Below are 24,266 nucleotides of genomic sequence, written 5' to 3'. Positions count from 1 at the left end.
GGACTTTTGGGTCGATGTGAGATTCCAGCGATTTGGCGGGGCGTGGCCGTGGCCCGCAAGCGACGGCCACGAACTAAGGCTAGGATGAGAATAGGAGTAACCACAAAAGAGGCTACAATAGCACAAGGTTACTGGCAGCGAAGAAAATCAGATGCGAAGCTTGGCAAGGCCAATTCTCAGTCGGTCAAAGTCAAACACAATGTACTTGTCTTTGAGGAACGTCTCCCCAAAGTTACCTATGTCAAAGCTATCGCCGCCACCGTTCGGGAGATCGGTGACAACACGCACGTCAAAGATGCATGACTTTTCTGCGTCCACGTTCGCAGAATCGGTTGTCTCAACCACCCAGTGTTTGGCTGGCGACGACCAGGTGCGGGTGGAGCCCTTGAAAGTGTAATGAAGCGGTGGAAGTCTGGCAGCGTTCGCACAGTTGAAGGCATACGTCTTCTGCGGGCCGTTGTTGGGAGGCTCAGCGAGCGTCACTTGAGTTGCATTGGTGCGCTGGATGAGATCGGCGTATAGCGTCCTGGAGATAGGTGCGCCTCGTCCGTAGCTTGCATGGTCAAAGACAGCGGCAGGCGTAAGCGTATCGTTAAGCGCGTAAACCTTGGATCCCATCGCGAGTCGAGAAAGTTCCAACATCCAGTAGTTGTAGATAGCCGGGTCATAAACAAAGTCAACAGAGTTGACGTTGGTAGTGGTCGAGTCGATGTTGTCGTACCATTCAATGTCCCCGTCGATCAAAGAGGGATCGTAGTAGCCGAGCGTCTGAAGCGCATCGGCTCCCTTGCAAGTCTTGCGGCTATGGTTGCCGTAACACCAGTGGTAAGCTGCGTACGGGGACTTGAAGTGACCGTCGCGCCAGTTCTGATAGAATGGCGATGCAATCGTATCGTTGTCACCCTTGAAGACGGGCGAGAGGCCGTATACGACAGAGAAAGGGAACGAAAAGTGTTGTTTGAAGGCAAAGTCTGCGGCTTGGATTACTGTGGTAGCTTTCTTTTGTCCATAAAGAATCACGTCAGAGACGTACTCGACCGCAATGTCCTTGTCGAAGTCTGCACAAAGGAAGACGTGTGGACGTGTAAGCATGCAGGATTGCAGGTCACACGTGTATCTGATAGCGCGACTCCAGCATTGAAGGAAGCGAAGGATGCTAAATACGTGATGGAAGTGACTTACAGAAATGGTTAGGGTTCCAGACTCGTGGAGCGTACTTTGCGCTGAGGTTCTTCCAAGTGGAGCTTTTGTCTTCATGAAAGTATCTCTGATGCGGAAGGAAGCATTCGGCGGCATTGTTACTCTTCCCAAGGCATTTTGAGGTGAACGTGTGGTAGCCGATCCAGGTCCAATCGACAAACGCGCTCAACGTCTGAGCTGGCGTTCCGAAAGTAGTATTGGTGAGCAGTCCAAAAGGACTATGCGTCAAAGGAAGATCGTAAGTTATTCCGCCCAGTCTCGACGACGGATAGGACGTTGCAGGATTTGCTTTGTGAGGAAGACCAAATGCCGTGTCGGAGCTTAGTAGAAGCACGAGTGAGATTACACCGCTCTTCACGTTCCACATGTCGGAGGATTAGGTGGAGAGAAATTTACTATCGTTTTGTCTGCTTAGGGTTAGGGTTTACTCTGGAAGGATGACAATCGTAGCGGTTCCTTTTATTCTGTCAGTCATTCACTCCAGCTGTTGAAGAGGTGCTCGGTGACGCTCTTAGCTATGCGCACGGAGACATATCTAGAAGGAAAAATCAAGTCTTTGTTTCTTCTACTTCTGTGATGCAGCCGCGGATGGATGCTTTCGTGGTTGGCACCCTGTCTGTGCTACCGCGGTATGTAATACGCCGATCGTCTGTCGAGCGGAACATCTGCGTACGGTCTATCCCTCTACCGACGGCCATTGTGTCTGTGGGGAAAGGCTTAGGTGCAGGTGCATCCAAGGTACCTAGCTCGAATATTTGCACCGCGGTGCCTGTGGTGAGGTCCGTGAACTCCATCTGGCGGATCCGGATCCAGTAGCTTCTCTGTTCGCTAGGTAGACACGCTTTGTGGGCCTTGTCAGAAGCGAACGAGAGTAGTGTTGAGAAGGGAGAATAGCGGTAACGGAGAGTTTTTGCCGGCGAAGTTGTCATCAAGGTCCACCGCGGGCCTGAACGGAGAGTTTTTTTCCGACTCGCTTTGAAGCTCACCGATCGAATTCGGTACGCCTTGACGGTATTGTAGATTTGAGCGCAATTTGACGCAAAAGCCAGTGACTGCGAATGTGGACCTCTCGAGTATCGCTCAACAGCACTAGCACATTTGCGACTCCGGTGGACAACCGCAACGAGAAGGAACTGGTCATGGTCACGGGTCTGAGTGGATCTGAGAGTGTCCATCCGCTGCATTCGCGAGGCAATTGAAGCTTGACACAGTGCGAAAGCGCACAATGTAACCAGTTACTTTTACCTCGCTCCTGACTTCAAGTCATGGCAGTTAGTGCCCACGCCTTCATTGCGAGTTCAAACCATCCGACGCTAAATACAGAGGGAAAGGTCGTCCGTCCCAGTCCCGGTTACGAAGTTACATTTGCCTCCTTACTTAACCTCTCTTCTCTCTACCTTTACGCACAGCACAAAGATGACATGCGGGGCAAGCATCACGCATATACCTGTTCCAGGATCAATCGAAAGCAAGGGCCGAGAGCGAGCTTTCGGGCTGCTTTCCGCGTTTGTCATAGCTCTTTTTCTTTTCCGCTTCTATTCGAGCCTTCAGAGCAGGCATTGGAAACGGCAGCTACCTGCTGCCCAGGCAGCGGTGAATGCTGACAATGCATCAAATTTGCGACTGTCGTTGCTGCTCGGCGGCGGCTTTGAGCACACCCGGGCCTTTCATCATGATCCGGTTAACTTTCTCCGGCGAGCACGATCGCATATCGGTAAATGGTTCTATGTACCTTCGCCAATGATGGACACTGTCTGGATGCTGGATCCCAAAGACAACAAAATGTTCCTGGAAAGAAAAGAGGTGCGTAGATATCGCTAATATACACGGGCAAGGGACACGTTCCTATACTCACACGAACATGCTGCTCTTTCTTCATGGCAGGATGAGTGGTCTTTTGCCGATGGTATGGGCTTCTTCCTCAAAAAGATCGTCGTTCCAGGCTACCTCGAACGGCTTCCAGCGTTTGTCTCGTCGGTTCATCGTGGCGTTAATCGACCTGCAGCTTTGGCTCACTGGGCCGATCTGGTCTCTCAAGAAACAGAAAAGTGGCTGAAGGAGCAGCACGAACACCAGACTAGCCACGGCAAATGCAACGAGCTTTTTCACAGCGTCTCCCTGCTCGTACATCGGGTCATCGTTCGCTGCCTAATGGGCGAAGACTTTTATGACTACTCAGATGAACTCTTTGAAGCTCTCCATGATATGGAGCGCGACATAGGCGATCCTCTGAATGTTCTGCTTCCAGACTGGATCCCTCACCCTTCAGCAAAACGACTCGCACGAGCTCGTGACCGCGTGTGCTCCATCTTTGACAAATGCCTCGCAGCTCGAGAGCAGGAACCCGATCGATGGAAAGACTCGCTGGACTACATCCAGTTCACACTCGATAGCCCGGACACATGCAAGTTGAAGAAGTTCTACGCGGCTCACCACACTCTGTTGATGTTTGCAGCGCACACTAGCACCGTCTCTTTGATAGCGTGGACCTTGGTCGAGGTAAGTAGTCTCGAGGCATTCTTGGCAGCTTGTGCAAGCGTATTGACAATGTCTTATTGCGCTTATTGACGTTGCCAGCTGCTGAAGCATCCGCAAGAGCTGGATGCGACTCGAGAAAAGACCAGTGAGCTGCACAAGCTCCAAGACTGGCCCAAACACACTTTACTGCAGGCATGTCTTAGCGAAACAGGTCGCAGACGGTCATCTACTTCGATGATACGACGCGCTCGTAAACCTGTTACGCTACCGCTGGATGGAAAGAAGGAGAAGGTCACGTTCCCGCGTGGATCGGTGGTGATGATTTCTCCGTACTTGACCCACAATGAAGAAGCGCACTACGAGCGTGCCGACACATGGGACCCTCAACGCTGGATCGAGAATCCACGCCTTGCCAGCCAGATGAATTCCGGTGGAGAGGTGCGCTTCATGCAATTCGGCTGGGCTTCCCATCGCTGCCCCGGTGAAAAGGTGGCCAAGATGAGTAAGTGCCCGAAATCGTCCAGCTGCATTCCGTTCATGCTGCTGCTCGACGCTGACTTTTTTCCCCGTCGCCTTCGGTTGCTTCTCGTTACAGTGGCGGCCATCACGATCCTCACCATTCTGGACAGAGTAGAACTTTCTTGGTCCCCCAACCCTGAGGTCAAAGATCCAAGTGAGTTCGACAAACTGGAGAATCTGGACTTCTCCAAGATCGGCTCAGCTTGGTCGAAGAAGCCCGTCGAGATTGTTTTCGAGCCGAGGGCCGACCACACGCCAACATTTGTAGGGGCAAGTTGAATCATGTTCACAGCCGATATTCTCCTAGGAAATATTGAACAAGAAGCTCACTGAGCCTTTCAAACTAGTATTCATCGGAGCTATACATTAAGTGGGCGTGGATGAAGCGGAGGATTTGTGAAGTGTACATCAGAGGAGACGCGTCAGTAGGCCAGCATGATTGACTTTCCGACATACTGCGCCTCGTCTTGGGGACCACCGAGAAGATTGTTGTAGACGAAGTAAGCTACATCGGATCGGCGCATAGTGTATCCAGCACGGAGCTCTGGTCCTACTCGAAATTTCTTTGTGGCTTCACCATTTACGAGAAGAGCAGGTCGTACAATGACTAGCTTTTTGATCTTGGGCTCCTTCTCGAGCTGGGCATCAGGGACCGGATTGAAGTCTGCGTCTCGAAGACCGGCCAGTGATTGGAGGTGTGTCTCCATGTGCTCCTTGTCAATGTGTGGGGCTGGTAGCAAATAGGAATAGAGCGGGCGCATAAGGTAAGGCAAGAGCGAGTGACCATGCTTTCCGAGACCGTTGGAAGAGATGACCACGAGCCGCGGTTGATCTTGCTGGCCGAGAGCGACCAAAGCGTCTGTCACGTTGCGTATGGATCGCGCACAGATGGACTCGGGCGAAAGCGTTGGTTGAGCAAACGGATTGGAGGAAAAGACCAAGCGCCCACCCACGCCGAAAAAGACTGCGTCTAGGTTTCCGCCAAATCGCTGAGCTTCAGCGAAGGCATTTGAAACATCAGCAGGCTTGAGCGCGTCGCCTTTGAGGACTCGAAGCTTGGTTGAGAGCGTCGGGGAGTTGGCCAGAGCCGCATTGCGCTCGACAAGAGTCTGCTGGAACGCATCAGGGTTGCGAGCCAGCAGTGTGAGGGTGTAAGGGTTTTGCGAGTTGAGAAGCTGCAGCAACGTCTCAAGGCCACAGCCCTGGGTTGCACCGATAAGTAGAACGTTGGTGATCGTCATCCCGGATCGCAAAGTAGATGGCTGCTTGAGCTTTGAATGGCGACGTTTCAGCTGCGACAGCCCTGACGCGATGGCGGCCTTTTATACCTTAAAGCAACGTTGTGTCTAGGCGTCCAGAGTGGTGCAGGCTTGGACGCTTTGGTTAGACGCTTTCGCCAGTCACGCTAACAAGTCAAATGTCTCTTAGCGCCCTTCTCGTCGGAATTTCCGCGGAATTTCCGGGGTGCAAGCCGCAAGCCGCGCGGTCCTCGGCGTTTCCACCAATTTCCACATCGGTACAGAGGTGAAGTAAATTTAACAGGTCCTGTGTCGTTTGAGTCAAATGGGGCCCGCGCCCAACAGAGGGTTTAAGTAATGATCTAGAAAGTTTCCGCGGGCAGAAGCAACAAGGACAACGGGTCGAAGCTGTCAAGTAAGGAACAAGCGGAGCGTTTCTTGACACGTCTAAGCAAGCAGCAGGGCCCTGCATGTCGTTCTCTTGACGCTGTGAACCCTCCCTTTGGCCTGTTGTTTCGACGTCTCAACTTACCTTGATAGTAAGGCAATGGTATATATACATGTGCATCCTACCCTGCCCCCGGTGGCGCAACGTGTTTCCTCTACCCTACGAGACCGCCACTCAGCTTGAATCCACACCGAGACAGCCCGATATGTCTGCAGCTACTGAACTTAGGACAACAGGCGACCGACAAGCGCCCTCAAACCTCTCAACCAGCAGCGATTCCCACCAGGAGCACAAGGAAACCTTGGACTTGCAGGTCGAAGCTGGCCGTGCGCCGTCACAGGTCGACGGATGTTCTCCTCTCATGCCTCCTGTTACTTTGGGAGGTGCTCTTATCTATCTTGTTTCCTTTGGCTTGCTCAACACTTGGGGTACTTTTCAGGCCAGATACTCCCAGCATGAGCTGGCTCCCCACTCGGTCGACGCAGTTGCTTGGATTGGCTCCGTACAGGTGAGTCTTGGATGTCGGGCTCGAGCCCAATCTTGAATCTGGAGCGCCCTCCTTACCAAATTTTCTTGTCGCCGCCTTTCTTGTCCGCTCGATCTATCTCTTCCTCGAAAGCTCTTTCTGCTCTTCCTTTGCGGCATGGTTGTGGGCCCGGCCACGGATACATTTGGACCAAAATGGCTCCTGACTGCCGGTGCCATCTTGCACGTGCTGTCGATGGTTCTGACGAGTGGATGCACCAAATACTTTATGTTTCTCCTCATTCAAGGCTTCCTCTTTGGTCTCGCCAATAGTCTCCTGTGAGTATGCGGTCGCCTTTGGATTCAAGAGCCAATTTGACGGACAAGCCCTGACTCTGTCTCTGTTTCCGCTCGACAGATTTTATCCTACCATCTGGATCGTCAACAAACGCTTTCCCAAGAAGTCCAAAGGCCTCGTGCTTGGTCTTGTCGTGTCCGCATCCTCTCTTGGCGGCATCATTTGGCCTCAAGTGCTGAACGCCCTTTTCGATCGTGTAGGCTTTGGCTGGTCACTTCGGATGTGAGTTTCATCAGCTTTGGGAACATAAAATCTGTTCTCCAGATCATTGACGTCTTTTGAAAACTTTCTTCTCCACTGTGGCGACGCTTGCTACTTCGTAGCATTGCCCTGATCAGCTTAGTCTGTCTCGTGGTCGGCATCACATGTATCAACGCTGGTCCTTCAATTCCATCTTCCAAGTCGCATGGGAGGCCAGCGTCACAGTCGCAGAACCGTCCAGCGGTTGCGGAGCCGTTCAGCTCCAGCAAGAGTCCCATCTTTCGAGAGAAGCCTTATGTGCTCCTCTTCGTCGCTCAAACTTTCATCATGGGAGGTAGTTTTGTGCCTCTCCTCCTGTTCCCTCAACTTGGCTTGGACATCGGTATGACTTTTGCTCACGCCAACAACCTCGTTACGTATGCCAATGCAGGCTCCCTCGTTGGACGTGTGGGAGCGGGGATCGCTGCTGATCATATTGGAAGGTATGTAATCCATTGTTCCTCGTTCCGGGGTTACTTTTCATTATCCCTTCCTTGAAGTTCTGCTAATTCGTACCCTGTCTGGCCCACATGCGCAACCCTGTGACAATCGGAACAGTCTGACCGCATCAACCTTCTGCTCACTCTTCACGGGAGTGGTTGCGCTCGCCGTTCCGGCTGTGAAAACGCCGGCCGGACTCTACATTATCGCTCCGCTTTTTGGCTTCTTTTCCGGGGGCCTTGTTTCCCTCCAATCAGCTTGTGTCGCAGCAACAAGCAAGACAATGCTCGACAAGATCGGTCTTCGTATCGGCGTTCTCATGTCGGTTGCCAGTATCCTCGTAAGTCGGTCGCGTTCACCGCACATAAAGTAACACTAGTCGAGCTGACATTGCCACCGCACTTTTTTCTGCCTCTCCATCTCAGGTTCTCATCACCACCCCACTCGCTGGTCTCATGGCTCAACATGTCGGACTCAAAACGGGCTATTTCGCAGGATCCCTTTGCGTGGCCGGCGCCGCTTTCCTTGCTGTAAGCCGCTGGTTCATTTCACCTTCGATACGTCAACCTGCCTAATCGATCCACTCTACGTGATCCGTCACACTTCAAGATATATGTTTCAACTCTTTACTTCGATACCATTTTCCGTCACTAGTTGGAACCTTCTGACATCGATCCTCATCCACCAGACCCTGACCATATACGGCAATTTCCAATTGATGCGGTTTGGCTCTCCTCAAACTCTTCACTGTGCCCGCTCCGCGTTTCAGAAGTCGCATGACACCGCGATTCGCCAAATCTTGACGCTGATGTTGGGCGCTACTGTCATCACTTCGGTGTGCGTCGAGACCCATTGAGATTGCATTTGCACGTAGTTACGGCAAGTCTTGCAAAACACGTGCCAAAATCTGACTCGTTTCCGTCACGTATGGCCTGTCTAACATGAAGTTGTGAGTGACGTCGGAATCATAGGTGATGGTTTTCCACTGGTAGCGGCCAGGTACACGCTCCCAGCCCAAGTCTGGATGCCGAAACCGGCGTCGCTGCCATTTTTGCCTATCGGTTGCTGCTTCCACACACTCGTCGTAGGAAGGTTTGTCACAGCGGATGAGCGTAATTGGTGTCTGGACACTACAAGCCGACCAGGCTTGCTTTCTGAGATCGGTATCCAAGGCTGGAGACAGCAGTCGTAGAATGTGCGTAACGTGACGACGGATCAGATCGTGAAGACGTAGCTGATAAGCAAAAACAGAGTCCTCTTCGTCGTCTTCGTCTAGGTCTTGCGAGTTCGTAGTCCCTCGCTTCTTGGCAGTGATGGCTTCATTCAGCTCCGACATATTTCGCTTGGCGTCAAGACCAACGAGACTTTGTGAGTCTTGCGTGTCCGGAGTCTCGGCAAAGCTCTCTGGCAATTTTTGGCTGCCCGAGTCTCGGCGAGAACTGCATTGAGATGTCACTGTTGTTGACGAGCTAGGAGCCCCATCCAGGCTAGAAGTGCACCATTGCAAGTCAGAAGGACACGATGCGGTGCACGATGATCTTGAGGTGTTGTGCGAAGGAGGTTCTTTATATTCCGCCTCGCCATAAGGACGACTTGGAGGTTGCGAGTCCTCCGAATCTTGGTCGGTGGTTGAAGGCGACGTTTCCGCAGTACACTTGAACCGGTCAGTGATGCGCATAGCGCCTATGAGTTCGTCTACAGCCCCGTTGAGTTCATTTTCATCTTGAAAGGCAGGCAATTCGGCAGGGCAGACAGAGTCCAGCATGATGCAGTGATGCACATGTGTTCCCCGTTGCTCAAGCAGCTTGACCATTTGAAAAGCAAGCATGCCTCCGAGCGACCATCCGCCTAGCAACCATGGAGACGTGCCGTAAATGTCGGCTTGATCGATCAATTCGACATATCGCCTGGCAACAGTTACAAGGTCCGACCCTATAGCATCCTGCTCCTCGACTGCCTTGCCAAACTCGGATGATAGTGGGAAGAGTTTGGACGTGATGAACGGAGAAGACATGGCATAGACAGGTCGTTCGTCCAGACACAAAGGCTCGAGAAGTAGATAAGGTGTAGCCACTCCTGAGACCGCGTGGATGAGTACAAGCGGCGTGAGAGACGAGTGCGGGTCGCCTTGAAGGAGGAATAAGCTTTCCATTTTGACGAGCTTGGCGGTTGCGCAGCTGTTTACGGGTGGCTTGGTGCTTGAAAGTAAGCGCTTTTGATGCACGGCTTCTGTGGTTTCCACCAAACTGCAGCGTTCGACCGTAAACTATTAATACGATTCCGCTCCATGAAGCAAGACTAGAAGAAAGGGTCTTTCGCTCCTTCGCTCCTTCGCTTCGGTCGCAAGCAGCGAGGGAAGTGGGGCAATAAGGCCAGCTGGCCCTTCGGCTTGTTTTGCTTGTTCCAAAGAACACATAGGCTGCAAATCCAATGGTCCGCGCTATACACCTGGCCCTGTAATGCGCTTCATACCAAGCCGAACTGTTCAGCAGCACAGCACAGTACAGTAAGTACTTGAATTTACCAGCGCGAGGAAAAAAAGTGGAAAATAAAATATTTAGCTGTACAGTAAGGCTCCGTAACTTTGGATAACGCTCCGCGGCGAGTAATCGTGAGAGACAGCCCATACAGGACTCTATCTACATTCGGTTTTTCTGGCGAGCATGGAGGTTTGTGGAACAGCAACTTTACCATGCCGTAGTCGCTGGCGCGCGGGCTGTTATGACGGGCGCGGACGGCCACAGGGACGGTATTGGTGTTTCAGAGAAGAGGAAAGATGGCTGTTGAAGTGCTACAGAATCTAATCTCCGTCCGAGACCGACGGAGGCTTTTTCATCAGGGCCTGGCCAATAGGCCTTCCGTAGGGCCGGCTACGGAGCACAGGATACAGCGCTTAGCCTGCCAAATTCATTGCTGAACCGCACTATCTACTCCTCTATCTTATAAACCTCTTCTGGGCTTTGGAATTAGCAAGTGTCCACTCGATCGCAGTTTCAACCTTTACACAACTCAGTCAAACACGTCAGCCTCGAACGATGGCTGTCAAGCAAACTTGTCGAGTCATCATAGTCGGTGGTGGCCTTGGAGGTCTTACACTTGGTGCCATCTTGCGCCGTCTTCGGATTCCTTTCGTAGTGCTCGAGCGATTCGATCGCATCACGCCACAGGGAGCTGGGATCTCTCTTGCTCCGAATGCACTGCGTGTTCTCGACCAGCTAGGCTTGTATCCGGTCATTCAAGCTCAAGGTCAAGCGCTGCGGACGATCGATGTATATCGCAACTCCACGCGCTGGAGAAGCGTCGATTTCGGACAAGCTGAACAGTATTATGGATATCCCGTTTATTCGATCGAGCGACACCTCTTTCACCACCTTTTGCTTGAGGCTTGCGGCCCCGAAAACGTCAGACTAGGCGCTGAGGTGATTGGGGTAGAGCAGCACAGCCTCGGCGTAAGAGCATGCCTCAAGAACGGTGATTCGTATGACGGCGAGGTGTTGGTGGGAGCAGACGGCATTCGAAGCAGAGTGCGTCGCATTCTTGGAGCGTGGCAAGGAGAAGCAAAGGCGAGCGACGAGATGGAGAGCACCATCAAGTTTACGGGACGAGTCCACTTTTCAGGATTCACTTCTCCGCTCAAGCACCTTGGCTCCGCTGACCTTGGCGTCGGCCATTGGATGTTGCTCGACAACCACGAGACATTGACAACTTGGCCTTGTAAGAGCAACAGGCAATGGTTCATCGGTGTCCAGCCGACGCCTCCTGGTACGTCTCCAACGCGCTCAATTTGGTCCGACTGCAGTGTAGACATCCTTTCGAGCAAGTTAGGGGGCCACCCACATCCCTTTGGCAAAGACGGTAGCTTTCAGAACGTTCTGGATCATTCCGAGCGAGTTGTAGCTTCCAACGTATTCAGCGAGACACGCTTCCCTGACATGTCGAATGGGAGAATCGCTTTGCTCGGTGACTCTGGCCACTCTATCACGTCATTCTTCGGCCAAGGTGCCTGCCAAGCCATTGAAGATGCTGCTGAGCTTGCCAACGCTCTGCACATTTCGCTTGTACTGCAAGCTTCGAGCGTTGCAAGTGCTTTGCACGCTTATTCGGAGACCAGGAGACCTAGGGCCAAAGAAGTCTCCGCCTTTTCGACCAACTACGCACGAATGCACACGGCTCACCTTCCTTGGGGCACGGGCGAATGTGTTCGTTACCTTGTTTACGCTTGGCTGCCTATCTGGGTATGGATGGTGTATTTGCGATGGCTTTGGGGCTATCAGCCCTACGTTAAAGCCCTCGATCCCCCCACTCAAGCTTCTTCGAGAGTTTTCAACAACGTTTTCAAGTAGAAGAATGTTAGTACGTGCCTATCAAATTTTGCTTCAGAAATCGATTCGTACATCCTCGCCTTGGCGAAGTGTGAGCAGTACGAGGCTTATCCTGATTGGGAGCCTCGATCTTTTCTAGCTTCAACCGCGGTATGAAACGATGTGTAGCTCAATTGGTTCGACACATTCAGTAGTGAGACTCGCACGTCTGCTTCCAGATCGCCACTGACAAAGTTGAAACACAGTAGCTGAGAATTGCACGTTAGCAGCCCTTTAGGTTGGGGGTGATGGACAAGGGATTAGTGAACAGCTCGTTTGGATCGTACTTGGCCTTTGTTCGGGACAGTGTACACTTGTTGTTACCGTAGTAGGCTTGGATCGGATCTGCTTTCATTCCTGCGTCTGCGTAGCCACCGTACGAGGCTCCACCAGTGGCACCTCGGAGTGTATCCTCTAGCCCTTTGAAGAAGGCTTTGTATTGAGCTTGCTTGCTAGCATCCGTTGATCCGTGAATTTGGAATTCGAGGTGTGCAGCTGCCTGATCTCTCCAAGCGAAAGCGTTGTTCGGCGCAGGTCCTTTGGCCACATTCCAAGCATGCCATTCTCCCCAGACCTGCGATTCATCGTCTTGCTCCTCTATAGCTTTTACCACACGTACGAGAGTGGGTGTGGAAAGAGGCTTCGACTTGAGCATGAAAAACGATTTCGAAAGGCGGTGAAATCGTTCCCAGGCAATTGCAGGCTTGATGGACGGATCAGCAACAGAATCGTTGAACTGCGGCTGCGGATAGGTCCCGGTTTGTGGTTTGGGGAGCGGAATAGCAGAAAAGGGGTGCTGCTTTGCGTTGAGGATCGAAGGATCGACCTGGTCATCTGGCAGGCATTCGAACGCGGTGTACCCAAAAATTCGGGCATTGTTGGTGCCGCAGCCTCCCGAAACGACTGTTTGCGCTGGCTGGATTGAGTGCTTCAGCAATGGTGAGCTGGCAACAAGCTTCTCCAGATCCTGGGCGGTTTTGCCGTAGTACCACCCGACCACGCTGACCGAGTCCTTGTAAACGTTGATCTGAGAAGTGAGCGCAGGATCGGTATAGGGAGCCCAATCAAGAAAACGACGCGCGATCGAAACGCGTGTTTCTTGCGTTGCATTGGGCCAGTTGAGGTAGAGCATCGCTGAGCGAGGGAATTTGACTGTCTTCAGAGTCCATTCCATCACAACACCATAAGAACCTCCGCCACCACCTCGGATCGCGTAAAAGAGGTCAGGGTTGGTGCTCGGCGAAGCAGTGACGATAACTCCTTCAGCAGTGACAACCTTGGCCGCGATCACGTAGTCCGCGCCCAAACCGAGCTGACGCATCTGCATGTTGAATCCACCAGAACCGAGATACCCTGAAAGACCCACTGTGGGACAAATTCCGCCGGGCCAGGTCACTTGATGCTGGTTGAGCTTGAGGTACAGCGGACCTAGACGGATACCTCCCCCGACGACCGCGGTCTTTGCATCCTCTGCTACTTGCACGTAGTCGATCTGAGCGATATCAATGACGAGTGAATTATTGAGGGCCGAATAGCCCAGAAAATGGTGTCCGCCGTTACGGGGAGTAGCTTTGTAGCCAAGTCGGCTCGCACAAGTGACCAACGCTTTCACCTCGTCGACATTGGTCGGATGTGAGAGAAGCGCAGGAAGCTGCGTGTCTTGGATCGTTTCCCCTGTCCTATCGTCAGTGTAGGTCTGATTCGATCTCCAAATCAGTCGACTGTAGTCCTGTCCGAGTGCTTTGGCGGCGCAGTCCACCAGCTGGGGCAGCCGTGCAGAGACCTCTCGATTGACTGGGCCCAGACTGGTTCCAGAGGGGGATTCGTGTGGAGCCGCCAGGACGGTGATTCCCCTACAAGTGAGTAGGACAATCGTGGCTAGCCGGCACAAAGACGTATGGTCGAGTTTGAACATCGTCATGGATGCCTCCGAGTCGCGCTAAGGAGGACGAAAGTAAGTGTGTGATTGAGGGAGGGTTTAAGATGAACGACCCTCCGCATCAGATGACGATCGTCTTCTCGCTCTGCTATATAATTACGACTGTAGAGTCACGCTTCAATTCGACCGTTGTGTTTTCTTTTCACAAACGAGTAGTATGACCGGGTAGTAGCGCACCGAGAAAGGTGTAACGCACAGCTCAGGACAGTTAAAGAGAAAACGGAAACGAAGGAAACCGAAGACGAGCATCCGCGGTGTTGGACAGCTGTGTTCGTTTATGTGTGCAGTACAGTACGGATTAACGGAACCTTTTTTTTCCCCTGCCGAATTGGCGCGGACACTTTCATGTTGGAAATAATTTCCGTGCCTGGTTTACGCGGACCATTATTGACAGCATGAAGAATGTCTGGACATCAGGCAGGCTAAGCGAGAGGCTTCGCAGCCATGTTGCCGTTGGTCTGGTACCGCAAGAAGCCGTCGGGCCGTTTTTTCTGGGTCAGCCAAACGCCAGGCAGAGTCTGAACCCACCCTGAAAATCAGAGCTAGAGCAGCATCCTACTTTCAGCAACAGCGTTGCACTTGACGGTTGCGAGTTTCCCAGACCTTGTCCCATGTTTCTGGACAACAGCTTGCATCCTCTTTTTCGACAGCTGTCGCCGCTTCATTGTGCTTAGTTACGCTCCAGAACGCTCATCCTCTCTATCTCCCTTTCCTTCTTCCTTCCCTTCCGCGCATGAACGGTACAGGAGCAACTCCGTCGGCTCTCACTGCTCGCTTCTCGCCGCTCTTGTCCCATTGCCATCTTTCCCTCCGGGTGCCGAGCCCTGATTCCGTGGACGGGTAGAAAGCATTCCATGCGAGGGCCTGCGGTTGTTTCTGCAGCCTCGCTTACCTTTGCGCCCCGCGGGTTTCGCAGGTAGAAAGCAGCACCCAAAAAGTTTCGCACTAGCAATCTCTCCGTCAACCATGTTTATGAACATTCTTGGGCCATCAGCCAAATCCAGTCTTGTACAGTGTTCTTCTCCCTTATGTTCTGAACATCTCAGTCCTTTGCCACACAGTTGCTGCTTGGCTCTGTTTTCACATCAAGCGTTAGCTGTTCTCCTTTGGTTCTTGCCTTCCTTCGAGGGTTTCTCCATAGATATTTAAACAGCTCTCCCTATACCCAAAGCCATCGATCGATTCTTCATCCTTTCGAACAAGCGCGCACACACACAGAGCGAGAAAATCAGAGAGGCTCAAGGCAAAGTTCAGCCACGTTCAACAATCAAACACATCTCGGCAACGAGTCACCTAAATCTATGCCCCTTGGTCTCCTCCCACTTCATTTCTAGCTATAACCTTACATCCCGTGAAACTGTGCCTTTTTACCCTTTCCATACTCCGACAGCTCTTTTTCAAGATAAGTCTGGAGCAAAGCTGACCAACAATGCTGACTACTCCTACTAGTTCGGACTCGACCTTCAAGGTCGACTATCAAGACACCTTGGCAGTGCTTGGATACGCTCTGCGCGTTCCTGGTGCTACCAGTCCCAGCAAGCTTTGGGACAACATTGCTGCCAAGCGCGATCTTCAGCAGCGTATGCCAGCCAACCGCTACAATGTGGACCGCTTTTTCCACCCACGTGCCGAGAACAAAGGCAGCACCAACGCATGCTTTGGTTACTTCCTCGAACAGGATCTGGCAAGCTTCGACAACGCCTTCTTCAACATTTCTGGAACCGAGGCCATCAGTATGGATCCGCAGCAGCGTCTCGCTCTCGAGGTCGTCTACGAAGCGTTCGAGAGCGCTGGCCTGCCCCTTGAAGCAGTTTATGGCTCCAAGACTGGTGTCTTCTTTGGCTCCTTCACCAACGACTATGCCACCATGACGGCCAAGGATCTTCTCGAGTATCCGAGATACACAGTCACCGGCACGTCGAACTCGATCCTGAGCAACCGCATCAGCTTCGCGTACAATCTCACCGGTCCTTCGGTCACCGTCGACACGGCTTGCTCTTCCAGTCTTGTTGCCTTCCACTTGGCTTGCCAGGCGGTACGCAATGGCGACGCTGACCAAGCCGTCGTGGTCGGATCCTCGCTTCATTTTGACACCAACATCTTTGTCCAAATGACCGATCTTACCATGCTCAGCACCGATGGTCGATGCCGAGCCTTCGATAAGAAAGGCGCCGGCTACGTCAGAGGTGAAGGCGTTTGCGCTCTTGTCGTGAAGCGCACCTCTGATGCCATCGCTACACGTGATCCCATCCATGCTGTCATTCGAGCAACTGGAAGCAACCACGACGGCAAGAAGTCGGGTTTGACCATGCCGTCGTCCGAACTTCAAGAAGCTCTCATTCGCTCCGTCTACACTCGCGCAAAGCTCGATCCTCGGGACACGCACTACTTTGAGGCCCACGGCACGGGTACTCAGGCCGGTGATCCGCGAGAAACACGGGCAATTGGTGCCTTCTTTGGACCCCATCGCTCCTCCGATGAACCTCTTCTCATTGGCTCCATCAAGACCAATATTGGTCACCTCGAGGGTGCTTCTGGCTTGGCCGGACTCATCAAAGCTATCATGTGTGTTCAGCGAGGCAAAGTGCTGCCCAACATGCACTTCGAAGATCCCAACCCCAACATCCACTTCGACGAGTGGAAGCTGCAGGTACCCACACAGATCCAAGATTGGCCAGAGACCAACGGCAAGCCTCGTCGAGCCAGCATCAACAGCTTCGGATTCGGGGGTGCCAATGCCCACGTAGTAGTCGAACAGCCACCTTCCCCCGATTCTCACATCTTCGAGCACCAGATGCTGCCGTCGTCTGGTTCTGAGGACAGACCACACCTGCTACTCGTTTCGGCACATAGTGAAAAGGCTGCTAAGCTCATGGCCAAGCGACTAGCAGACTACATTGACGAGAATCGCTCGACGATTCGACTTGACCAGCTGGCCTTTTCGCTGAACAGCGATAGACGTACGAGGCATGCAGTGCAAGGATGGTTCGTTTGCACTAGCCTCGACAAAGCTGCCGAAACGCTGCGCTCTGGTTCGCCTACACACGGTCCGTGGATCGTCCGCTCTTCGTCCAAGACCAACAAGCTTGGCTTCATTTTTACCGGTCAGGGTGCGCAGCACTTTGCCATGGCCAGACAAATGATCCTCCTCTCTCCTCGTTTCCGCCGATCGCTCGAACGCTTCAACCGGACGTTGCAAGGTCTTCCAGAGAACGAGCGACCCTTTTGGGATGTCATCACCGAGCTTACCCGTGACAAAGAGGACAGCCGACTCGGCCAGACGGCTTTCTCGCAGCCTCTCTGCACCGCCATTCAGTTGGCGTTAGTGGATCATCTGGAGTCCTGGGGCATTGTTCCCGATGGTATTGTTGGTCACTCGTCTGGCGAGATTGCGGCCGCTTACGCTGCGGGTATCTTGTCGTTTGAAGACGCGGCCGTCACCGCGTATCTGCGCGGGGTTCACATGTCGAACGCGTCAGCCAACTCGCTCTCTGTCCGTGGAGGAATGATGGCGGTTGGGATGACAGAGCCACAGGCCACCATAGAATTGGCCGACTTTGTCGGCAGAATTGTTGTAGCTTGCGTCAACAGCCCTTCCTCGCTGACCCTTGCTGGAGATGCCGATGCTCTCGATGAGCTCCAGACTCGCTTAGACGCCAAGAAGGTGTTTGCTCGCAAACTGCAGGTGGCACAAGCCTTCCATTCCCATCATATGGCACCGCTGGCGCCAGCTTACCGCCGCGCGTTGGAGCAGTACGGACTTACACCCAAACCTCCCAAGAGACGCATGGTTTCAAGTGTGACGGCCCGTGAGGCACAGTGGGAAGACATGGGTCCCGAGTACTGGGCTCGAAACATGACGAGTCAGGTGCGCTTCTCGCCCGCACTCATGCAGATGGTGACCAACCAGCATGACGAGCTGGACATCGATGCCCTCATCGAAATCGGTCCGCATCCAGCTCTCAAGGGACCAAGCAAGCAGGTGCTGAAGTTCCTCGGCCTCAATCTGCCGTACGTCGCTTCGCTGCAGCGCAACGTGCCCGATCTCGAATCGCTCTGCATAACGGCTGCCCAGCTGGTGTCGCTCCAGTATGCTCTGGTCGACCTAAAAACTGTCAACAGACCTCTTCGACTTGCGCAGGAAGACCAGATGGAGCCACTGCCTCTCCTCTCTTTGCCTTCGTATGCATGGGATTGGGCGTCATTCTGGGCCGAGTCGCGTGTTGCTGCTCAGCACCGTCGACCTGCGGGTAGACACGCCCTTCTGGGTATTTCGGATGCACTCAGCGTCTCTCCCCACCCTCGATGGCGCAACTTTCTACGTAAAGTGGAGCTACCTTGGCTCGAAGACCACCGCATCCAGGGCAGCACCATCTTCCCCGCGGCCGGGTACATTGCCCTTGCAGTCGAGGCTGCTTTGCACCTCTACTCATCAGAACGCAAGGCAACTGCTGTGGTTGAACAGCCAAGCATTGTCGTTAGAGATCTTAACGTCGAAGCTGCGCTGCAATTACCGGAAGCCGAGAACGACGGTGTCGAAATCATCACGGATCTTCGACCGGTGACTCTGAGCGCGAAGAGTCTTTCATCTGATGTGCATGAGTTCACCATCTTCTCCTTCAACAAGGAGAACGCCTGTTTCCGTCATGCCCGCGGCCTCGTCTCTGTGGAAGCAGCACCGAGCCATGCTCCAACGCCGAACCGTGCCAGCAACATCCACATTCCAGACAAGCTGTCGCAGTCGTGCGGATCGACCACCTTTTACAAGCACCTGCACAGTCTTGGACTCGAATACGGCCCAAGCTTTCAACTGGTACGTGGCGAGATAGAGAGTGCTGCAGGACTTGCCAAGGCCGAGCTTGACGCGTGCTCGGTGGCCAAGCTTGCCAAAGTGGACACCGAACGCTGCGCAGTCCACCCTGCCGTGCTCGATGCCGCCTTCCACTTGCTGTTCCGAGCGAACGAGTCCTCGGCTGGAACCCTGAGCAGCGCTATGGTCCCGACACGCATTGCCTACCTGAAGCTTGCCAGCAGCGTGCATGAGTTGGCAGAGGATCAAGTACTTCACCTCTCCGCTGCCGCTGAGAGCAAGGGGCAGCGCAAGGCAGTCGCAGACCTGCACTTGACCACATCGGACAAAGGGCGAGTGCTCTTTGACATTCAAGGTCTCGAGTGCACCAGCCTCGGTGGAAATGAGACCAGACATCCAGCTGATTCGGTCTTCTTCTGCCCACGCGAGCTACCGCTCTTGCAGCTTCTCAGCGAGGCTGAGGCTAAGCAGCTTTCGCTCGACATTGGGCAAGCTATTGGCTTGTTTTTGCACCAGAGATCTGCTTGCTGTCTCATCAATGTCAACGATGAAGCAACGTTGCTCACAGCTCTGGCCGCAATGCGACGTCCTGAAGCCCCAGCTCGACGACTTGTGTCCTGCTGCGACATCTTAGGCGCCGACCGTTTCCTCTCGTCAGATAGACAAAAGGAGTTGCAAGACGCCGTAATTGGCGGAATTCGCTTGGTTGGGTCCATGGAGGACATTGCATCTGGTGGAGCGGATGGCAGTTCACGTTATCACCTCGTAGTCTCGAGCACTGCACCTTCTGGCGCACTTGTATCGATGGTTGACGACGGTGGTCTTGTCCTTTCCTTGCAAGCTTCGTCCAAAGACGAGGCAAGTGACAGCGGCTTCTACCGTCTCTTCTCAAGCGACTTTGTGTCAGCCTGGTCAACAACTGATCCTGCTAGCTACCCAAGCTCCCTGGTCGACCCTGTCGTGCTGTTGCACGCCGAACACGCTTCAGATAGAACGCTTTCTCTCATTGCTGCGATCAAGGAACAGCTGAAAGCACCTGTGAAGGAGGTGCCCTGGAGCCAAGCAACCTCAGCTACTCTTGCTGCATCGAGCCACATCATTTCGCTGGTTGGCATTGATGCAAGCCTCTTTTCGTTTGATGATGGCCAAGCTGCTCAGAAGCACGACTTCCAAACGATGCAGCGACTCCTGACAGGTTCTTTCAACATCGTCTGGGCAGCTCCGGGTCTCGCTTCAAATGCCAGTCGTCCCGACCATGCTTTTGTAGTCGGTATGGCACGTACTGCCTTGAACGAGAACGATGACCTGCGCTTCGTCACGTATGACTTCGCCGATCGCTCAACAGTTCCTGACGTGGCTATTAAGCTGCTAAAGCTTCTCGACCGCAAGGTGCAGGAAGACGAAGTTTACGAGAACGTTAACGGCATCCCTCACGTTTCTAGTTTCCGCCATTTGAGCCGCACGCACAGAGCTCTCTGTTGTAATTTGAGACGCGTCTCTCCAAATCCTCAGCAGCGGCAAAAGCAGCAACGAGCCAAGCTCCTGACTGGACCAATTACAGAATCGAGAACCGCTTGATGAACATCATGCAGTGTATTGGTCGAGCTCAGCAGGCGACACACAGCCTAGCACAATCAGTAGCAGTGTTGGCCAAGAGAGTTTAGATGACTGAAATCGAGACCGGAACAGGAAAAGGTACAGCGTGACGAGACAGTGAGACTACAAACAAGAAATAAGTCCATGTGGGCCGAAAAGAGTTAGGATCGCAGATGGTTCGTGGCGAGTTGCAAGGCACGCGAAGGGTATAAGATCGAGGAGCGGGGATCAAAGCTTGAACACCATGTCCTCGCTAAACATGATGCTATTCTCCCTGTGCATCTGTTCGAGTACCTGGCGTGCTTCGTTGCTGTCAAACAGGTCCTGCGTGCGGCGGCCTTCGTTCATGACAGGCAGCAGCTCGTCGAGAGGGATGGCATCCATCTCGGCCAATCGGCCATCGGACGAGAAGAGCAAGTCGGACAAGGCTTCCTTGAACGCCTCGGTCCTTTGTGCCGATACCCCTGTCGATGAGCTCGCCGCGGCGATAGGCTGAGAAAGGAGCACCACCTCAACGTCGAGCGAGCGCATCGCCTCGAGCGCATCCTCGTCGTCGAATACCTCTTCGTCCATGCCTCCGGGCCCCACCATGGCTGGTTTGGGTTTGGGCCGCGTCGATGCAGCCGCACGAGTAGCGTAGGCACCGTTGGATCGCGTCGAGCGTTGCGACGACACCAATCCGCTCTGACCGTCGTCATCATCCTCGTCGCTGCTGTGGCCGTCTTCGCCGTAACGCTGTCCACCAGGGCGTCCACCACGACCACCTCGGTTGGAGCGTCCGCTACGATGGGCTTGGTTGGCTTCCGAACGAGTCGCCTCGTCTCCGCTGTCATCCTCGTCATCTTCGTCGTCCTGCTCGTCGTCGCTCATGGGGCTGTTGCCCGTTCGGCGTCGCTTGTTGATGCCGCGTCGGCCACCGAAAACCTCCTTGAACAGGGCGAAGCGAAGAATCTCCTCGGCGGCTTCGGCATCCCGCTCCTCGACCTTGCTGCTCAGACGGCTCTTGGCGTGGGCGGTCGACAGACGGATCAACGTCTCGAGCGTACGTGCGGTCAGCGGCGATGTGCGCTTCTGGTTGCCCGACAGCTCGTCGTTGCGCAGGTTCGAGTAGACGTTGACAATCCATTCGGCCGCACCCTTGGTCAAGACCGGGTGGATACGGGATTTGGCGTATTGAATGTACTTCTTGATGAATGCGATCGACAGCACTTCCTTCTTGTCGCTACCTCGGCTGGCGCTGGTGACACCCGAGTGCAGCAGAGGGTTGTATTTTTCGAAGGGCGAAGTGTCGCCGAGCATGGCTGCACCATCGGCATCAGTGCCTTCGGGTGCACCCACATCGAGCGCCTGATCGAGGTTGTCCACGGCGGGGGTCCCCTCCTCTAGACCAGGCTGCAGGTAGCGGTGCATACGCAAGACGTGCTCCGAGATCATACGGTCGCGTTTCTCGTCCACGTCGTCCGTCACGACAAAGAGCAAATCGAAACGGGACAGCAACGAGTCGGGAAGTGCGATGTTCTTGTGTGGGTCCTTGTGCACATCGTATTGGCCGTAGATCGGGTTAGCGGCGGCTACAACCGAGCAGCGGGCGTTGAGACTGGTATGGATACCAGCCTTGGCGATGGTGACAGTCTGCTGCTCCATGACTTCGTGGATGGCGACTCGGTCGACGTCGCTCATCTTGTCAAACTCGTCGATGCAGATCACTCCGCGGTCCGCCAGCACCATGGCACCGGCTTCGAGGCGACGCTCACCGGTCTCCTTGTCGGTCGTAACGGCGGCGGTAAGACCGACACCACTGGAACCACGACCAGTGGTGGCAATGGCCAGAGGAGCCGTGTTGAGAACAAATCGGAGCATCTGCGACTTGGCTGTCGACGGGTCACCCACCATGAGGATGTTGATGTCTCCACGAATATGGGTGCCATTGGGCAGGTTCTTCTCTTCACCTCCGAGCAAGAGCAAAAGTACCGCCTTTTTGATGTACTCGTGGCCGTAGATGGAGGGCGCCAAGGATTGCGAGAGCAGATCAAAGACGTTTTTGCGCTTTGCGATCTTGTTGATGTTGCGGATGTCTGTGTCTGTGATGTGCGCCTGTGCAATTCCGCCACCGGCCTTTGAGGAGAGGAGGTTGAGATTGTTGCCGATCATGAGTGTACGGAAGGTGGAAGAGGAACTCTGGCCCACCCGGTTGCCGAGCGACCTATACATGCCTACGAGCTGGATACGGTCACCGGGCTTGCAACGGTCGACCATGTCGTCGTCCATGACCACATCAATACTTCTCGGAAGCTGACCAGGAGGAGCACGTTCGGGCATCTCTTGGATCGAGATCATCTGGTGATCGCGGAAGAGACTGTGACCGTATTCGGTTGTGAGCCTGTTACCGTTTTCATCCTCGGTAGGGTAGACGGTGGATGAAGGTGGCAATGTTCCGTACATGGTGGCGTCGCGGTATTCTCGCTGATGGAACTTGGTCGTCTGTTCGCAGTAATGAACCGACTTGAGGATCTTGGGTCGTACGAGAGAGCAGCGGGTGACGATGCCTTCGAGACTCATCATCTTGCCGAGGTGGACACTGCGGAGGGTGCGTGGGTTGACGTGGTGGTCACCAAAGCTTCCACGGAGGCCGATATAGTACTGCTTTCCCTTGATGTCTTCTTTGAGTGGGTTGTGTGCCACCTCGACCGACATGTGGAGAGCAGCATCGAAGGCAGGGAGGTACTCGTTGGGCTCATTGAGGAGACCTGTTGCAAACTCGCGATTGTAGGAACGCAGATCGTCAATGTTGATGATGAGTCGACGAGCGTCCATCCTCAACATGCGACGAACTGCATCTTGGTATTCGTCCTTTGACAGGAATTCGGAGAAGACTCGCTGTCTATCGCGAAGCACATCGTCCTGGAAGATGGGCACGTCGAGGTTGTTGTCGTTGTCGAATGCCTGACTCATGGTTGCAAGCAGGTCTTCCACGGGAGGTCGTGCTGTTGTGAGAGGAGGAGTGGCACTGTGGCCGTTTGCAATCGGTCTCGATGCAGTAGCGAGTGGATGAGCGAAGAGAGGGGACCGCGATCGAATTGGAGAGATGATCGATCCTGTGAGCCGAGTCGAAAGGAGTATAGAAAGGTATCTAGTGTTCAAAGCTTGATGAGGATGAAAGGGGATGGACGTTGATGATGAGGATGTGACAGAGCTTGCCAACCGAAATTCTATTCAGCTGTCTGACGGAACGAAAGCCAAAGCTGGTGCAGCTGAGTGGATCACACGAAGAAGAGCGGAGACACATTCACTTTGCCTCTCTCAATCGAGACAACGAGAAAAACACTGAGCAACACACACACACTCGCGCGCGCATGCTATAGGCAACGAAGAATGCTCAAAGTGCAATTTACGCGATTGCGCAAAAGGTCGCGTCTAGATCCATTTACGCGTCACTCGTCTGCTTCACACGCGCCGAAACGTCAGTTCAGTCGGCCGGCAAAATGTGTGGATTTTGAAAATCTCGGTCTAACACCGATCACAGCCCCGAACTTGTCTCTCGAGGGGAATCGAGGGGAACCGCGGTTGATCAGTCGACACCTTCAGCTTCAAGACAGCGACAGCTGCAATGGGAGGCAAACAAAGGCGGGGAAAGATTAACCGACTTGGCGTGAAGATGTCTCATGGATCTGGCACCATGAATGAGCCCAGATGATCGCCGCGGACGAGTTAGTCCACCTCGCGTGACCCTACGCGGGTTTGAACCTCGGCGAGCCACTTGGAAGTGGCGATCGAAGCCTTTGCAAAGCCGAGGAGCGAGAACCAGGCGTATTTGTGACGTGCAGTGTTAGACGCCTCGCTTAGTTCCGCTAGCCAATGAAGCGAGCAGGAAGCGGTGTGCCGAAAGGGTCTGAGTTGAAACAGAGCAATTCAATGTCCAAGGACGGATTCCGAAGCTGAAGTCGGAACCTTGGCGGGACGAGCCGGTGGAAAGGGCGATCGTCCAAGCACATCCCCATGAACAGTGTCTACGCCAAAGAGCGTGTCAGATTGGCACTAGCAGAATGAGTTCACAGCCCGGCGGCTGTATCGCTTGTTAAGACGGCGTTGCCGCCCTTAGCTCGCAAACAAACATTATCCGATAAAAAAGACATCCTTTCGTCTTGCGTTTGGGAACCATCGATCTGTGAATCG

The 24,266-nt window shown here is 53.7% G+C and overlaps 7 protein-coding genes across 7 annotated transcripts; 3 read left to right on the top strand and 4 right to left on the bottom strand.

Annotated features, from left to right (window-relative positions):
- Positions 1-147: 147 nt before the first annotated feature.
- EX895_004480 (uncharacterized protein) lies at positions 148-1,092 on the bottom strand (the record flags this gene model as incomplete). Its single annotated transcript, XM_029885074.1, has 1 exon — positions 148-1,092. One exon carries the CDS (start codon positions 1,090-1,092, stop codon positions 148-150), a length of 945 nt encoding a protein of 314 aa, XP_029738824.1.
- A 1,890-nt stretch (positions 1,093-2,982) lies between these two features.
- On the top strand, positions 2,983-4,476 carry EX895_004479 (uncharacterized protein; the record flags this gene model as incomplete). Its single annotated transcript, XM_029885073.1, has 4 exons — positions 2,983-3,003; positions 3,085-3,699; positions 3,778-4,180; positions 4,274-4,476. The coding sequence occupies 4 exons, from the start codon at positions 2,983-2,985 to the stop codon at positions 4,474-4,476; spliced, it is 1,242 nt and encodes a 413-aa protein (XP_029738823.1).
- Positions 4,477-4,619: 143 nt separating this feature from the next.
- On the bottom strand, positions 4,620-5,438 carry EX895_004478 (uncharacterized protein; the record flags this gene model as incomplete). The annotated part of the gene is made up of 1 exon (XM_029885072.1): positions 4,620-5,438. The coding sequence occupies one exon, from the start codon at positions 5,436-5,438 to the stop codon at positions 4,620-4,622; it is 819 nt and encodes a 272-aa protein (XP_029738822.1).
- Positions 5,439-6,088: 650 nt separating this feature from the next.
- Positions 6,089-7,962, top strand: EX895_004477 (uncharacterized protein; the record flags this gene model as incomplete). The annotated part of the gene is made up of 6 exons (XM_029885071.1): positions 6,089-6,391; positions 6,503-6,687; positions 6,767-6,928; positions 7,030-7,389; positions 7,505-7,727; positions 7,813-7,962. 6 exons carry the CDS (start codon positions 6,089-6,091, stop codon positions 7,960-7,962), a joined length of 1,383 nt encoding a protein of 460 aa, XP_029738821.1.
- A 4,009-nt stretch (positions 7,963-11,971) lies between these two features.
- Positions 11,972-13,663, bottom strand: EX895_004476 (uncharacterized protein; the record flags this gene model as incomplete). Its single annotated transcript, XM_029885070.1, has 1 exon — positions 11,972-13,663. The coding sequence occupies one exon, from the start codon at positions 13,661-13,663 to the stop codon at positions 11,972-11,974; it is 1,692 nt and encodes a 563-aa protein (XP_029738820.1).
- Positions 13,664-15,116: 1,453 nt separating this feature from the next.
- On the top strand, positions 15,117-20,075 carry EX895_004475 (uncharacterized protein; the record flags this gene model as incomplete). The annotated part of the gene is made up of 1 exon (XM_029885069.1): positions 15,117-20,075. The coding sequence occupies one exon, from the start codon at positions 15,117-15,119 to the stop codon at positions 20,073-20,075; it is 4,959 nt and encodes a 1,652-aa protein (XP_029738819.1).
- Positions 20,076-20,321: 246 nt separating this feature from the next.
- Positions 20,322-23,045, bottom strand: EX895_004474 (uncharacterized protein; the record flags this gene model as incomplete). Its single annotated transcript, XM_029885068.1, has 1 exon — positions 20,322-23,045. One exon carries the CDS (start codon positions 23,043-23,045, stop codon positions 20,322-20,324), a length of 2,724 nt encoding a protein of 907 aa, XP_029738818.1.
- Between the last annotated feature and the right edge of the window lie 1,221 nt (positions 23,046-24,266).

The sequence above is a fragment of the Sporisorium graminicola genome, chromosome SGRAM_3 (genome assembly GCF_005498985.1).
Source record: "Sporisorium graminicola strain CBS 10092 chromosome SGRAM_3, whole genome shotgun sequence".
NCBI classification, from domain to species: domain Eukaryota; kingdom Fungi; phylum Basidiomycota; class Ustilaginomycetes; order Ustilaginales; family Ustilaginaceae; genus Sporisorium; species Sporisorium graminicola.
This window is presented reverse-complemented; position numbering and strand designations above follow the sequence as displayed.